We start from the raw sequence: 14,651 nt of genomic DNA, 5'->3' as shown, positions 1-14,651 counted from the left end.
TTTCCAATTTGCAATTTCAGGAGTCATGATGAATGCAGGGCCACGGGGGCCTGTCCCTCAACCAGGATTACAACAAGTGCAGGCCCAAAGTGTCATGGAAGAGGATATCCTAATGGACCTCATCTGAAAGTAGAGTTGGGGTTACATCTCTTATGAACTGTGAATCAACCCCATAGGCCAACCTCCATTAATACTGTTAGAGAAACTTTGGTTTTCATCTACCACATCATCTACACAATCCAGCTAATTCCTCTAGAGACCTTCAGACCTACTCCATAACATTTAGGATTCTCCCGTACAAATTCTGTGTGCACTCCCATCTCCCTCAACTGTAGGGGGCAGCACTCATACAGATTGTTTACTGTTCAGTCGTCCTACAACTCCAGTGATTTGCCATGGATGTACTCACTTGGTTTTCACTTATTTAATCTGTTTTTATAACTCTTTGAATAAAATGTCGTCTCATAAGAAGCAGAATTTTTTTTGTGCATTTAAAGGGGTTTTCTAGGAAAAAAAAAACTCTTGGTGACTTATCCTTGGGCTAGGTCATCGATAGTTGATTGGATGGGGTCCATAGGTGAGGGCACAGGCTGATCAGCTGATCGGGCACTTGCTATCAGCCTCACAACACACAGGAGTTGGAAACGAAGCTGGTAACTCCGCCCCTTGTGTAGTAGCCGGTGCTGGTAATTGCAGGCATAGCTGTCACTGATTTTTAATGAGCGCTGTTCTGGCAACTACACAGGAGTCGGAGCATTAGCTTTCGCTCTGTACCCCTGTGTTGTGACGCTGACAGCGAGTGCTCGATCAGCTGGTTGGCTAGGGTCCACTGCTTGGTATCCCAGCCAAACTATTGATGACCTATCCTGAGAATAGGTCATCAATAGTATTTGCCTGGAAAACTCCTTTAAATTAAATAGAATAATGGGTTTGATAGCAAAATATTAAAATAAAAAATATTTTAGAATATATGGTTTGTGTTCTTTGTGTTGCTTGCATTTGTGGTGATGTGTGTGGTTTTTTTTTTTGTTTTTTTTCTTCTCATTTTTTAAAGATCACACAGGCGGGCTTTATAAATTGCTGGTGGATACTGCTAACAATCTAAGTAAGGGGATACTCTCCATATTGTCTGCTGTCATGAAGGACCAGGATTGGACAGACTGGATTGTATTATGCTTGATTCTGTGTTACCCTTCAAATGAAGGCTGCTGGCACAGTGAGGAAAGGACCACAAGGTGGGGGGGGGGGGGGGGGTCCTGGGCCCAGCTAACGGGTAACTATCAGCTAATTGCAGTAGGAGAGAGAAGAGGATGATGCTACGTTTTGGGCCGGCTTCATACAGGATGTAACCGTATTTCTGTGGGTGCCTGAGCGAAGCGTTTTTGCGGAAAGAACAATGCTCTTTTGCATATGCATCGGCGTATTTTACTGTACTTTTTGCCCCCGCAAGGCATGTCCATTGCACTCGTCAAGATGCACCCATTAAAATGGCTACTTGGTTGCATATGTGTTCTTTTTTCAACAGAATTCCGCACGTTTCACGCATTTCCTTGCGTATTGTGTGCGCATTTGTGCAGCCTCAGCTGCATGTGTATAAAATGCTGTGCCTTAATCGATAATAAAGGTGATGCTCCGTAGCCATTAGGGTAGTTTCACACTTGCGTTGGAGATTCTGCTTCCCTGCTCCGATCAGGTAGCAGAAAGGAAAATCCCTGAGACCAAACCGTTCAATCCCTGGATGGAACTGAACAGCGCTGGGCAGACCCCATAGACTGAGGTCTTTCCACCCAGCATGCAGTGCTTTTTTCTTTGGGTACTTTCAGCCGGAGGTTCTGACGCAGATGTGAAACCTACCTTGGATTGCTCTATATGTAAGACTTCTGTATTTGTGTGAGTGTATTAGCTACAATCTTATTTTTTACATATAACCTTTCAGAATATTTTTGGTCAGGAACGCTATCTTTTCTACTTAGGGAGAGAACCTAGAAGGTGAGGGAGGAGACTTATAAGGCCATTCATCTTTCTCTGGGTAATATGCAAATATTTTTTTCAATTCCCAGTCATTGTTACAAGGCTTCCAATAGGTGGCGCTGCAGAGTTATTCTTCCATCTCCTTGTTAGAATATTTTTCCGATGGAGGATCTTGCGATGATGACTTGTTTATGACTTTTCTAAACACGCAGACAAATTATTTTAATTAGATGTGGTTTATTGTTTTTCTATTGCTTTAGCATTTCTTTAAAAAAAAAACTAAGAAAACATTCTTTCAGGAGTGAGCATTTCTTGGAAGTCAGTGTTTCTCAGCTCCAGGCCTCAAGTATCCCCAACAGGTCATGTTTTCAGGATTTCCTTAGCCTTGCACAGGTGATGTAATTATTGTCAGTGCCTCAACTTTCCACAGGTGTTCTTACTAGAGGAGATCCTCAAATCGAGTCTGTTTAGGGGGACAGGAGGACTGGAGCTGACACTGTCGTAAGGTAGGTGACCTGATTTTTTTTTTTTTTTTTCCAAGAAGACTTGTGCTTCAACTGGCGCACACAACACACACACCACATTATACTGCAGCATCCATAGGACTGTGACTCACACTGGGTATGAAGGTGGTCCAAGCCAGGCAGGACATTTCCTGAGATCTGTGTCCAGAATTCGTTCTATTCCTATATGTAGTATAAAAATCAAGCAGGGGTATGACAGACTGGCACTAATAATACCCAGGCAGTGGTAATCCCTCGGGAAGCATGGCTTTTATGTAAAAGTATTTGAACAAAACTCTTTAATTATCCAGACTCGTCTTCTGTAATCAGTAAGAACCCAAAGCTTTCATGTTGCAGCCCTGTCACTTGCTAACCCCAGCCCAGCATAAGGATTGGAAACGTTGAGTACAATTCCTGTAGAGTTGATTGTCGTATACCAAATACTGAATTCGTGATGCTCTTGAGTAACTCTTCTATCCCGTAATAACTTCAACGTAGTTAGCGGGATAGAGGCCAACGTGCCCATGATCAGTCACTCCTTTACACCAGCCTTGTTCGTCCTCCTCTTCAATCTTTGTGAGTTCATCACCTGTTTACAACAGTTTAGTTAGAGATGGTTTTATACTCTGTGCATCACTTTAGAACTCTAAGCATGTTTCTCAAAGCAGTCCATGGGTGGCTTCACATCTGCGCTTGGGAGTTCCGATTTCCTGCTCTGTTCGCGGAGCAGGAAAAGGGAAATCCACTGGCCGAATGGACCCCATTGACTATAATGGAGTTCGTTCACTTTCCACTCAAGCGTCCGTCTTTGTGCCAAATCTGCGATGGAACCTCCGACCGGAGATTCTAAGGCAGGGTGAAACCACTCTATGTTCATCAATATGCTCAGACAGGCATTATCACCTGTGTATTATGTATAGATTATTGCATCTATTTACCACTTTTCTGAGGCATTTTCCCTATTCTGGTGGCTGCTTTTCTCAGCCTATGGTAGGGTCAGCTTACTTGTCTGTCTTGTCTCACCATAGAGAACCATAGGGTTCAACCTTTTCATATGCATGTAAGTATCTGGAATCTCAAACTTCCTTCTAAAACTTTGTAATTCAAGAGGGAGCACAGTGACAGCCTTATCCCTCTAATAGGTGACTTGAGCTTTATTTAGGGAAGTAGGATCCCTGACCTGAAGATACAACAGGTACTTCAGTCATGCTGCATCAGGACTGGCTAAAACAACATGAGGGGGAAGAAAGTTCTGTACAGTATAGTGTTTGACACACAAGTAGGTGGAGCATGACTAAGTATACAGAAGAGCCGTGGGAGGAATCTAGTCATTGGTATGACACACAGAGCTCTAAAAATCATTAGGAGAGCCTACTAATGAAAAATGGTGCAACTGATAGAAATAAAGTAAGGTGGAGAAGCTACGAGGCCTTGTAGGTGTTACTTAAAGTGACCCTGCAGGCCTAGAGAAACAAAGATGTCTGAACCGCTTATCTGACTACCTAATACATCGGTATTCTAAGACGCTACATGCTGCTCTGACTGGGCATCACTGCTCATGTGGACAGGACTGGTTAATCAAAGGTGTAGTGTGCTGGACTAATGATGTATAGGCAGTCAGAGATGATGGTGTAGCCACCTTTTTACTCCAGGCCTAGAGGGTTCCTTTAAAGGGGTTCTGTCCTTGGAAAACAAAAATTCTATGCTTACCTATTTTTTCCCTGTCAGTCTTTTTATTGCCTCTTTTCCCCACTGATCTTCTCTTCTCTCCTCCAGTCCCCCGGATCACCTCCAGCCGGCCAGAGCCTCTTCTTCCAGTGATGAAACATCCATTCTCTGTAGTCTCCTTTCTGCAGGTCACTGTACGCTACGTCATTAGAGATGTAGCAAACACAGCTTAGCAGGGAGTGCTGAGCTATTGCCAAGACTACGCATGCCCGCTGTCTTTCTGCACTAGTATATGAACACTCGCGGCGAAACTATACACACGTAGTCTCGACAATAGATCAGTATTACCTGCTAGGCAGTGAACGTTACATCACTAGTGACCAGGTACACGGATCTGCCGGAAGGAGACTGCCGAGAATGGACGCATCGTAACAAGAAGAGGAGGATCCGTGTGAGGTGACGTGACCCGGCGGGCATGTTCACATCCAAAACTGTCAAAATCAGCTGTGTGTCTGCAACTGGTTTCGACAGATATAGCGCTCCCCTCGCCTTCCAATTTTTTGCGTTATCAGGAATTTTGCCAGGAATATGTAATTTCAGTAGAATGTACATTTGTGAGTCACTACACACATAGTGACTTATGTAACCCTTTGAACTAAGTCATGGATGTATGAACAGTGTTTTGTGGACACATAATAATGCATGTTGCTTCATAAAACCCCATGAATTTTTTTTTTTTTTTTTTTTTGGAGAACCGCTCACAATGGCGTAAAATAAGAATTGGAGTAATACCTTGCTGATGTTTGTTCACCACTGAGGTCACCGTTCCAAACCGTGACTGATGCATCATCACTGGAGCAGTAAGAACAGAGACTGGGGGCAGCTGGGCAAGTATTACTACCACTTTTGTTATATTACACCATTGTAAGCTGTTTTTTTAGCATTGAATGGGGAAAGCATAAATATACGAAGAAGAAATTAAAATATATTTATGTAATGCAACTCACAACATTTCTGCAAATCGGAAAGTGACCAAAAGACAGAACCAATCTGCACCAAATTTGGCAAATGGGTAAGTCTAAAACCTTCTGAACCGCCTGAATACAAAAGCAAATATGCTAAAACCCTGTTTGAAACCTTCCAAAGCGCCTAATTTACCAACGTGGCTAATTTGTTTACTACAGATACCTTTTATAGCACCAAAGATTTTAACTACCATATATTCCGGCGTATAAGACTACCTTTTAACCCTGCAAAATCTGCTCTGCAGTCGGGGGTCGTCTTATACCCCGGCTATACAAAAAAAAAAAAAGTACTCCCCTCCCCCGGCGTTCTGCGGGGCTGCTGCAGGCTTGAAATCCCCGCCTCCAGAAAGCTAATGCTGTGATTGGCTAACTCACGCTCCGTCAGCCAATCACAGCCATTCAATGACATCATTGTATTCCAGGCGTATAAGGTGACAGTTGGGGGGTCGTCTTATACGCCCCGTCGCCTTATACGCCGGAATATACGGTATACTTATTAACCGTTACACGAGCAATATAATTCTGCTAGTATATATGAATAGTGATGTCATTCCTGTGCAGCTTCTATCTGAAAAGGAGTGATGTCGTTTAGCTACTTTTTGGTCATATTTGGTTCATGTTTTGTGGACCGGAACGTGGAGCTAACGTAAATCTGTGCATCTATTCACATGGCCATATTTTTCACAGCCGTTTTTTAAAACCACAGCATGACCTATTTTTTCTGTTTTTGTCTTGGCATTGCTATTTTCTATTGGGTTAATACAGATCAGTATTTGGCCAGTAGGAAATAAAACCTACAGAGGCAAAAATGGATGAAATACTGATGATATTCGTTTGTAATATGCATCCATATTACAGATGTGTTACAATATGTTCGCCTGTAACTGGCCTTAAAAAGGGAGGGGTATCATCACACCTTAAAGAGAGCACCTAGGTGAGTCAGAAGACTTAAGGCCTTTTTAGACACGATTTTCGCTCAAAAATCGCTCACAGCAATCTTTTGAGCAGTAATCGTTGTGTCTAACTGCACTGACATCGTGCAGTTTTCGTGAAAGATCAGCGATCAGTTATCAGGAATTCACAGCGGGATACAGCTGATACTATTGTTTCAGCTGTATCCTGCTCCCTGAAGACAGGCGGGGTATGAAGAACACAGCTGTCTTCTGCATCCCCCTGCTCGGAGCGCTCAGCTGAATAACAGTCGGTCGCTCTGAGCAGAGAACAGCTGGATGCAGAAGACAAGCGGCCCCACTTGTCTTCTGCATCCCCACTCGGAGTGCTCGGCTGTATAAGAGCCAGGCACTCCAAGCGGGAAACAGCTGGATGCAGAAGATAAGCATCCTCGCTTGTCTTCTGCATCCCCCGCTCGGGGCGCAAAGTGATCGCTCAAACGTAAAAGCACACAACGATTATCGCTGCAAAGATTTTTTTGAACGATGATTGTCGTGTCTAAACCAGGTTTTATAAGGCCATTCATGTTCCCCTGGGAAATATAAGCAAATAAGGAAGGTAGAATACATCTGCAGCGTTGACTATTGGATGGCTGCATTCCTGCAAATCTATGTCCGTCCCTTTTATGCAGGTCTATGTAACAATGATTTAAGAATTGAAAACCAACCCGGAATCCCTATACAATCATTGTTATATAGACCTGTATAAAGGGTCGGACATTGATTTGCAGGAATGCTGTCATCCAATAGGTGGCGCTCCAGAGGCATTGTTCCGTCTTCCTAATTGGCCTTAAAAAAAAGCTAGCTTTGCAGGGCCTGAGTTAGTGTGGTGCATGAAGGAATTCAAACATACAAAGTGTACCATAAGTTATCAAACTGCTGCTTTAATTAAATGGTAGAAAAAAGTGGAAGTCATCTAGGAGCTCTCCATATTACAAAGGAGAACGGTTACCAATATGATTGTCCTGTAGGACCCCTTTATATGACCATATCAGGGGTCAGTGTTCCCTCCTATACTTTCTTTTGGCAGAAGAAAATGGAAGTGGAGCTCAGATACATTAGTACAATTGTGTCTTTTGTTTTTTCCTTAATTGGTCCTGTTGTCCATTTCTTTACTTCTACTCATCTCCCAACCATCCCATTTTTAGCAATTTTTTTCAGTAAAAATGGACTTCAAAGAGAATGGGGCTTATTCACAAGTACGCTAAGGTGGGTGATTTTGGACAAAACGGCGATTGGAATGTAGGTATGCTATTATAAGGGGTGTTCTACAATAATACGGTATGGACGTAATAGGTTATTGGATGTAGGGTCCTTACCTGCTTTAAAACTGAGCTCATCAGATTCCTGTCCAGAATAATCGTAGACTGCTCTTACCCGCACTCCAGGGACATTTACTGGAGGTTTCTTCATACTGTCAACCAGATAAAGACTTTTATTACAGTGATCTCTTAAAGGACACAGATCCTCTAGTTCCACACGGTAGAGATGGAGTGTTTAGACTTTCAATTTCGTGTCTACTTTCTGAAAATTCGTCAGAAATGTTATCTCTGCTAAATTTGGAGTCAACAGACCCTCGGCATGTGTCGTATCAGAGCTCAGCATTGGCTGATGGAAGCAGTTCTTATACCACTAGAGCCGGCTTCATGCAGCGCGGAATTGCTGGGGTCTCTCTACAGTGAAAAACCTACAGCAGATACGCTTGAAAATCATAGTGGCTAAATCTGCACCTAAATGGTGCAGATTGAAAGATTGTGGATTTGGAATCCACAGTATTTTTCAAAAATGCTGAAATTTTCTGCTCCATATGAAGGAGATTTTAGAAATCTCCTCCACATGGCTTGTACTAAACTGTACATGCTGTGGAATTTCCACAGCAAAGTCCACTATGGAAATTCTGCAGCATATTCGACGTGTGAAGCCGGCCTAATGTATACCCATTGACTGCAGATCCAGAGGGGAAAATCCACAGCGTCTCTGCAGCAGCAAAATCTGTACAATTTGGCAACAGATCTGGTGTAGAAATGCTGCAGATTTACCGCAGATCTCATCCTCTGCATGGCATAGGGTGAAATCCAGTCAAAATGCGCAGCAAACAAGTGTCAATTCCGCTGTGGATTTTTTTTCTGTATCATGAGGATAAGATTATTAAAATCTCCATGTTTTGTACTGTAAATTCTTCTAATTAAAGAATGAAAGGGCATTTCAATACAGGGTTTGTAAAAAATAAAAAAAAATAAAAAAAGTCAGCCGACAGTTGCAGGGAGGAACCGCTTCTCCATGCAATGTACTAATGTCACCTATAGATTGAGAAAGAAAGCTTTGGAGGGTTTTTGGTAAACCTGATTATTGAAAAGCTGTTTCTTTCTTCAAGAATAAAGACTGCTAAATAGAAAAAAATATAAATCCTACAGAATCCCTTTTAGAGGAGTTATGTTTGTTAGAAGGAACCCCTGAACACAAACTGATTGGTAGGTCAATTAGGTATTACACAATTCTCATTGAAATCAATGGCTGTCCTTGTAATACATTGGTGCATTTGAGATACTCTTTGTAGTTGCTCACCACTCTGGCTAATGGGTCAGGGTCCTCCCTCTAATAACTATTCATGAACTTATAGGGTTTTTGAAAATTGAATTTCTAAATCATATAATCCCATTTGTTCTTTCACATTGAACACATGTACTGTCTGGTTTTGTAGCCGTATATACCGCGGTTTATGTAAGGGTACAGGGTGGGGTGGGGAGCCGAGCTGAAGTTTTGCTCCCAGCCTTTAGTTAACCGTCTGGTCTGCAGCATGTTATATTGCAGATGATGCTGCACAGATCAAGTTGTAGTCATGTAGGAAAAGATTCTGTATAGTTTAGAATATAATGGTTTTAATCTACAGTCATTCTGGGTTTATAAGTCTGGAGGGCAGGTTCAATCAATGATTGACAGCTAATATGTATTCACAGGGGCAGAGACCATCTATATAGTTCAAGAAGCTCTTCACAGAATAGACGTTATACTAAAACATAAATCTTTATTAATATTTAGTTTAAATTGGGGGCTACATAAACACACAAAAACACATAACACGGACTAACACTGGAAGGTGGGTCCGTGACTCTGTGACTCAAGAGCTGCTATTAAGGCTGGATTCACACAAACGTATATTGGCTCAGTTTTCACGTCGAGCCGATATACATCATCCTCCTCTGCAGGGGGCGAGGATGGAAGAGCCAGGAGCAAAAACTGAGCTCCCGCCCCCTCTCTGCCTCCTCTCCACCCCTCTGCACTATTTGCAATGAAAGGAGGCAGGACAGGGCGTGGCTAAGTGCCAAGAATTAGCCCCATCCCTTCCCACCTCTCCCCATTGCAAATAGTGCAGAGGGGTGGAGAGGAGGCAGAGAGGGGGCGGGAGCTCAGTTCCTGCTCCTGGCTCTTCCATCCTCCCCCCAACCCCCCCTCGGCAAATGAGGACGACGTATTTCGGCTCGGCGTGAAAACTGAGGCGATATACGTTCGTGTGAATCCAGCCCACGAATGATGCAGTAGGAAATATACAATCAGGGAATATTCCAGTACCTCAAACTGATAAATAATCGTGGAGGTCTAAGTATCAACTGAGACCCCAGTAGATAGATCAGGGACTTAGTTTGTAATTTTGATCCTGGTGGATGTTACTCAGGGAAATGCGTAGAACCGGGTAACATCTATTTATACATCTATAGGACAGCTAAGACATTAGATCTATAAAAGAACCATTGCTTCCAACCAGCAACCAACCAGATTACAGCCAGTCCTATCGTTGAAGACCATACGATTACTATTACTGCCTGGAAACATCCAGATTGCAGGGAGCTTCCCCTAACGGCGGCCAAAATGTTTGTCATAACTGTGAATGGAAGCAGGAGATTTCTATGGGATCCTTTAAAGATAAGTGATAAAATTGTGCTGGACATTATAACTGTAGTAGTCCTTATTGAAGAAAGAAAACAAAACTACAGTATTTGAAACTTGTCTAATAAATATTTGCTTCTGTGTAGTGAGTACAGCACCCCCCACTGGCCAGTATGCTATTCCTGCATGTATTGTATATAATCTCACCTGCTTTCGGTAGGCGTCACACTGTACAACTTCACTTTTTCTTCTTTCACTTTCTTCTTTCTTACTATCTGTTGCTCAGAATCGGGATCCCACTCCTACGGATGAATATTGAAACTGAAATCAACATGTCTCCCTTTGAGTCAGTTGGTAACTTATTCATAAATTTCTAGTGGAAATAAGAGAGGAACGTCACAAGCCAGAGCTGTAAAGGGGTCAGCCAGGCTTTTAAAATTGATGACCTATACTCGCACTAAGCCACCAATAACTGATTGGTAGGGGTCCGCTACTTGGGATCTCCACTAATCAGCTCATTGAAGGAGCCGTGGCACTTGTGTGAGCACTGCAGCCCCTTTTAATGTTTACATCTGAGTGCTATCCAATGAGTAATCAGAACATCGTATTTTTTTATAGTGTCTGTTCTGATTATTACAGGCTTGTCTTATTGAAGTGAATGGGACAGACTCTCACGAGCGCCACAGTCCCTTTTAATAAGCTGATCAGTGGGGGCATCCACCAATCAGATGCTGATGGCTTACCCGGAGGATAGGCCATAAGTTTGGAAAACCTGATAAACCCATTTAAGAAAAGATGCTCCAGAAGAGTTATTTCATGGGTAATACATATATTCACTAAAGGCAAACCTGCCAGGATAGCTGACCTATAACACCTTCCGGCCCATGATGTATTATTAAGTCACAGGCAGGTTGGCCCACGCAAAATGTGATGGCTCAAGCTAAAAAGCTGACATCCTGCTGCAATGGTGGGGATTGTAGATAACTTCGATCCCTGCCTTTTAAACCCTCAGATGCTGTGGTCAATAGCAACTGCAGCATCTAAGAAGTTCGACAGAGGTACTGTTACTCCCATCAGCAGCTTGCAATGCACTGTAATAAAATGTTTTAAAACCTATATAATCCACCTACAAAAATTTGCCTTTTTCCTATTAAAAAGCACTGTATTATGTGAAAAAAAATTGAAAGCAAAAAAACTGTGCATATTTGGCATTGCAGCGTCTGTAACAGCCTGTATTATATAACTAGCACATTACTTATCTTGCATGGGGAATGCTATAAATGAAATTTAAAAAAAACAAAAAACCAAAATTGCTGTTTTTAGTCTCTGTGCCCAAAGATAGAGTAAAAAGTGATCAAAAAGTTGTGTACAGCCTATAAGGTAACAGTAAAAATACAGCTTTCGTGCAGCTTCATCAATGGAAGCATAAGACGTTGTGATTCTCAGGCTGTGGTGGCACGGAGAACGGGGTCCACAGAATACGGTGGTAAAAAATATTTTTTAAAAGGAGTTTTAATGTGCAAAGGTGTTACCAAATATATATAATTTTATGTTTCATCACCATAATTATACTGACCCATGAGATAAAAGCCACATTATTCATGCCAAGTGCTCAATCAAGCAATTTTTGCAAAGTTAAAAAAAGCAATGGTGAAACTGCTTATTTTTTCTTTTTTAAATTTTTTTTAAATTTCCCCTAAAAAGTTAAACGTTAATCAGTAAGTAATATATACCTCAGAATTAGAGATGAGCGAGCGTACTCAGTAAGGACAGATACTTGAGCGAGTATCGTCCTTACCGAGTACCTGCCTGCCCGCAAAGATTCGGGTGTCGGCGGGGAGCAGCGGGGGAGAACGGGAGGGAGATCTCTCCCCTCCGCTCCCTCCTGCTCACTCCCGCAACACAGCGCTCACCCACGCCGGCACCCGAATCTTTGCGGGCGAGCAGGCAAGTACTCGGTAAGGACGATACTCGCTCAACTATCTGTCCTTACCGAGTACGCTCGCTCATCTCTACTCAGAATGGTGCCAATGAAAAATAAAACTCATCCCGCAGAATAAAGAAAATAAATGGTTTAAAACAGGCCTGCACAACTTGGGAATAGATATGGGGGCAAAATTAAAATCGGCAAACCTCTTGGGTCTAAAGATAGGTTTTATAGTGGCTTAACTACAAAGAGATCTAGTCTATAGTTTAATGATTAAACTAAATGTTTGACTAATAATTTACATTTACAATATATTTAGGAACCTAAGAAAAAGCACAAACAAAATTTCATATAACTTTTTACTCGCAATGCACCTACTGTAGCATACATACACAGCTCTAAATACTGGAGTTCGAAAGGTTCTGCTGCACTGCCGTTCCAGGGGCCTATAGGACCTTCCCTGACTTGTGCTATACAGCGTGCAACTAGTCACATGACTCATTCACTGAAGGTCCTTTACCCTGCACGGGTCATGCCACATTAGTCACTACCGCGGGTAGCCACTAGCGGTAAGGTTTAGGCTGTAGTACTAGTGGATAACCAGACATGACTGTGATAGGAAAACACTAGTGACTAGCCTCTTGACATCATAGTCATGTTACAATCTGCAGGCCACCAGTAATTCACTGCTGGGCCGCATGTTGGGCCTGATTTAAAACAAAGAAATCTTGTAACCTTGGGAAGACTCCCACATATAGACAGTAATGTGGCAAGAAGCAGCATAACCGACATAATAAAACAGCAGCAAAACTGCAATGTAAATATCATTTTTTTACACATTAACAAATGCTCAAATTCCACCTCACCTCCAGTTGGGGCCAGTTCATTAACATCCCGGGGCCATGTTTATTCCTCCACCATTTCAAATCATCCTGGTCTCTGACAGCCAGAATAGCCTGGTTCAGGTCGCCATATACCTCCATTATACTACACATACAGCAAAGCAAGAACATTATTAATGCAATCTCCATCTGTACAGTCTATGCAAGAACTTTTCTTAGAATGTTCAGCATGGTTTTTTCAAATGTTATCCTAATACACCTAAGTACCTAATACACTTTATAAAAAAAAAAAAAACAGCCCTTATAAGAAGTTGTCATTTTGCTGCAAAGCTCAGCATGTAGTTACATCTCAAGCAGATATGCAAATGATTAGAGTTGTGGCGTGATTAGATGAACGGTCTTGTCACCTGAATCCCTAAAAGTGGTTTCACCCTTGGCTTAGAAAAAGGCTCTCAGAGGCTACTTGTGTGTACTTTTTCAGCTTGTGTAGAGCTTGTTGACCACACTGTCCCCACTGCTGGTGTGATGCTCTGGGGGGGCCATCGCATATGACAGTTGGTCACCCCTATTAGTGGTATGAGGGACAATGATAGCTCAGCGATATGTTCAGGACATCCTGCAGCCACATGTGTTCCTCTCATGGAGTCTTCCAAGAGGCATTTTCCAGCAGGATAATGCTTGGCCGCACACACAAGGGTGTTACAGGAAGCCTCCACAACATTGTCACACTTCCTTGGCTGCCCAATGCCAGATTTATCACCAATTGAACATGTATGTGACCATCTGGGATGCCATCTTTAACAGCCTACGAGTTTGCATGATCTAGAGGCTCAGTTGCAGCAAATGTGGACCGATATGCTGCAGGATACCATATGGAACCTGTATGTGCTGCCCATATCACTTCTTACATCCAAGCTATAGGCGGTACAACAGGGTACTATTGCCTCCATGCTTGCCCGTATCACATCTTACATCCAAGCTAGAGGCGGTACAACAAGGTACTAGAGCCTCCATGCCCGCCCGTATCACATCTTGTATCCAAGCTAAAGGCGGTACAACAGAGTACTAGAGCCGCTCTTAAAGGGGTCCGTTTTTCATAATAAATTATTCTTTTGCTCTGATATTGTAATCAGTTACTTCTATCAACGTTACAATTACACAGAAAAAGTTTCATTTGCTTCCAACAACTCCTTCTTATCGTTTTTTTTTTTTTTTTTACAAGGAGTGCATTATAGACGGGTGTAACTATGTGTATAGAAATAGCAGTTGCACCGAGGCCCCGATGCTTGAGGGGGCCCAATGGCTCCTCCGCCACACAAGAAGGCACAAATAGTGCATTTATTCTGGCTTTATTTCACTTGTCATGCATTTTTGGGTCAGTGGCATTTTTTGTCACTTACAGCAGGCTGTACATTTTCCATTTTTATTGGCATTTTAGGAAAACAAATGCCAGAAACAAATGTACTTAAAACGTGTGAATAAACAAAGACACCACCCAACCAACACATCTAAACAATGCCTGCACCAATGACATTCACTGGCATTTTCGGCTTGCATTTTTCAGTCTTAGAAAATTAGAGTTAATTAATGGTTGTGAAGGAAGCCTTTGGCCTTAAATCATACTTAACTCTTTAGACAACTTCTGCTCATTTAATAGCCTGCTTGTCTCATCAATCTTGTAATATACTTGCATCAAAATTTGGGCTTCTACCACTGTAAATCAAGGCTAAAATGCAGCCCCCCTGCAATTCACTGCTTACCATTAAGCACTTGGCTTCTGTAGTAACTGGGACATTATGACACTTTCTTAGCTGTGGGGGAGGGGCTGTCTTCACAGGCTCAGCTTGCCTGCACTTACACTGCTCTCAGATCTGCAGTCA

The 14,651-nt window shown here is 42.4% G+C and overlaps 2 protein-coding genes across 3 annotated transcripts in view; one reads left to right on the top strand and one right to left on the bottom strand.

Moving 5' to 3' along the window:
* Window positions 1-969, top strand: part of MED25 (mediator complex subunit 25) — a 40,852-nt gene extending 39,883 nt beyond the window's left edge. Inside the window, exon 20 of the mRNA XM_066607891.1 lies at window positions 21-969. Coding sequence (XP_066463988.1) covers window positions 21-127 — 107 coding nt within the window. The 3' untranslated portion in view covers window positions 128-969. The remainder of the gene's footprint in view (window positions 1-20) is intronic.
* A 1,499-nt stretch (window positions 970-2,468) lies between these two features.
* LOC136632753 (protein kinase C and casein kinase substrate in neurons protein 1-like) overlaps window positions 2,469-14,651 on the bottom strand; it is a 57,691-nt gene continuing 45,508 nt past the window's right edge. For both annotated transcript variants that reach the window (XM_066607888.1, XM_066607889.1), the window contains 4 exons: window positions 12,796-12,916; window positions 10,210-10,304; window positions 7,437-7,531; window positions 2,469-3,063 (listed from right to left, as the gene is read on the bottom strand). In XM_066607888.1, coding sequence (XP_066463985.1) covers window positions 2,948-3,063; window positions 7,437-7,531; window positions 10,210-10,304; window positions 12,796-12,916 — 427 coding nt within the window. In that variant the 3' untranslated portion in view covers window positions 2,469-2,947. The remainder of the gene's footprint in view (window positions 3,064-7,436; window positions 7,532-10,209; window positions 10,305-12,795; window positions 12,917-14,651) is intronic.

The sequence above is a fragment of the Eleutherodactylus coqui genome, chromosome 6 (genome assembly GCF_035609145.1).
Source record: "Eleutherodactylus coqui strain aEleCoq1 chromosome 6, aEleCoq1.hap1, whole genome shotgun sequence".
Classification (NCBI taxonomy): Eukaryota; Metazoa; Chordata; class Amphibia; order Anura; family Eleutherodactylidae; genus Eleutherodactylus; species Eleutherodactylus coqui.
Note: the sequence above shows the minus strand (reverse complement) of the source record. Positions and strands in the feature narration are given on the sequence as shown.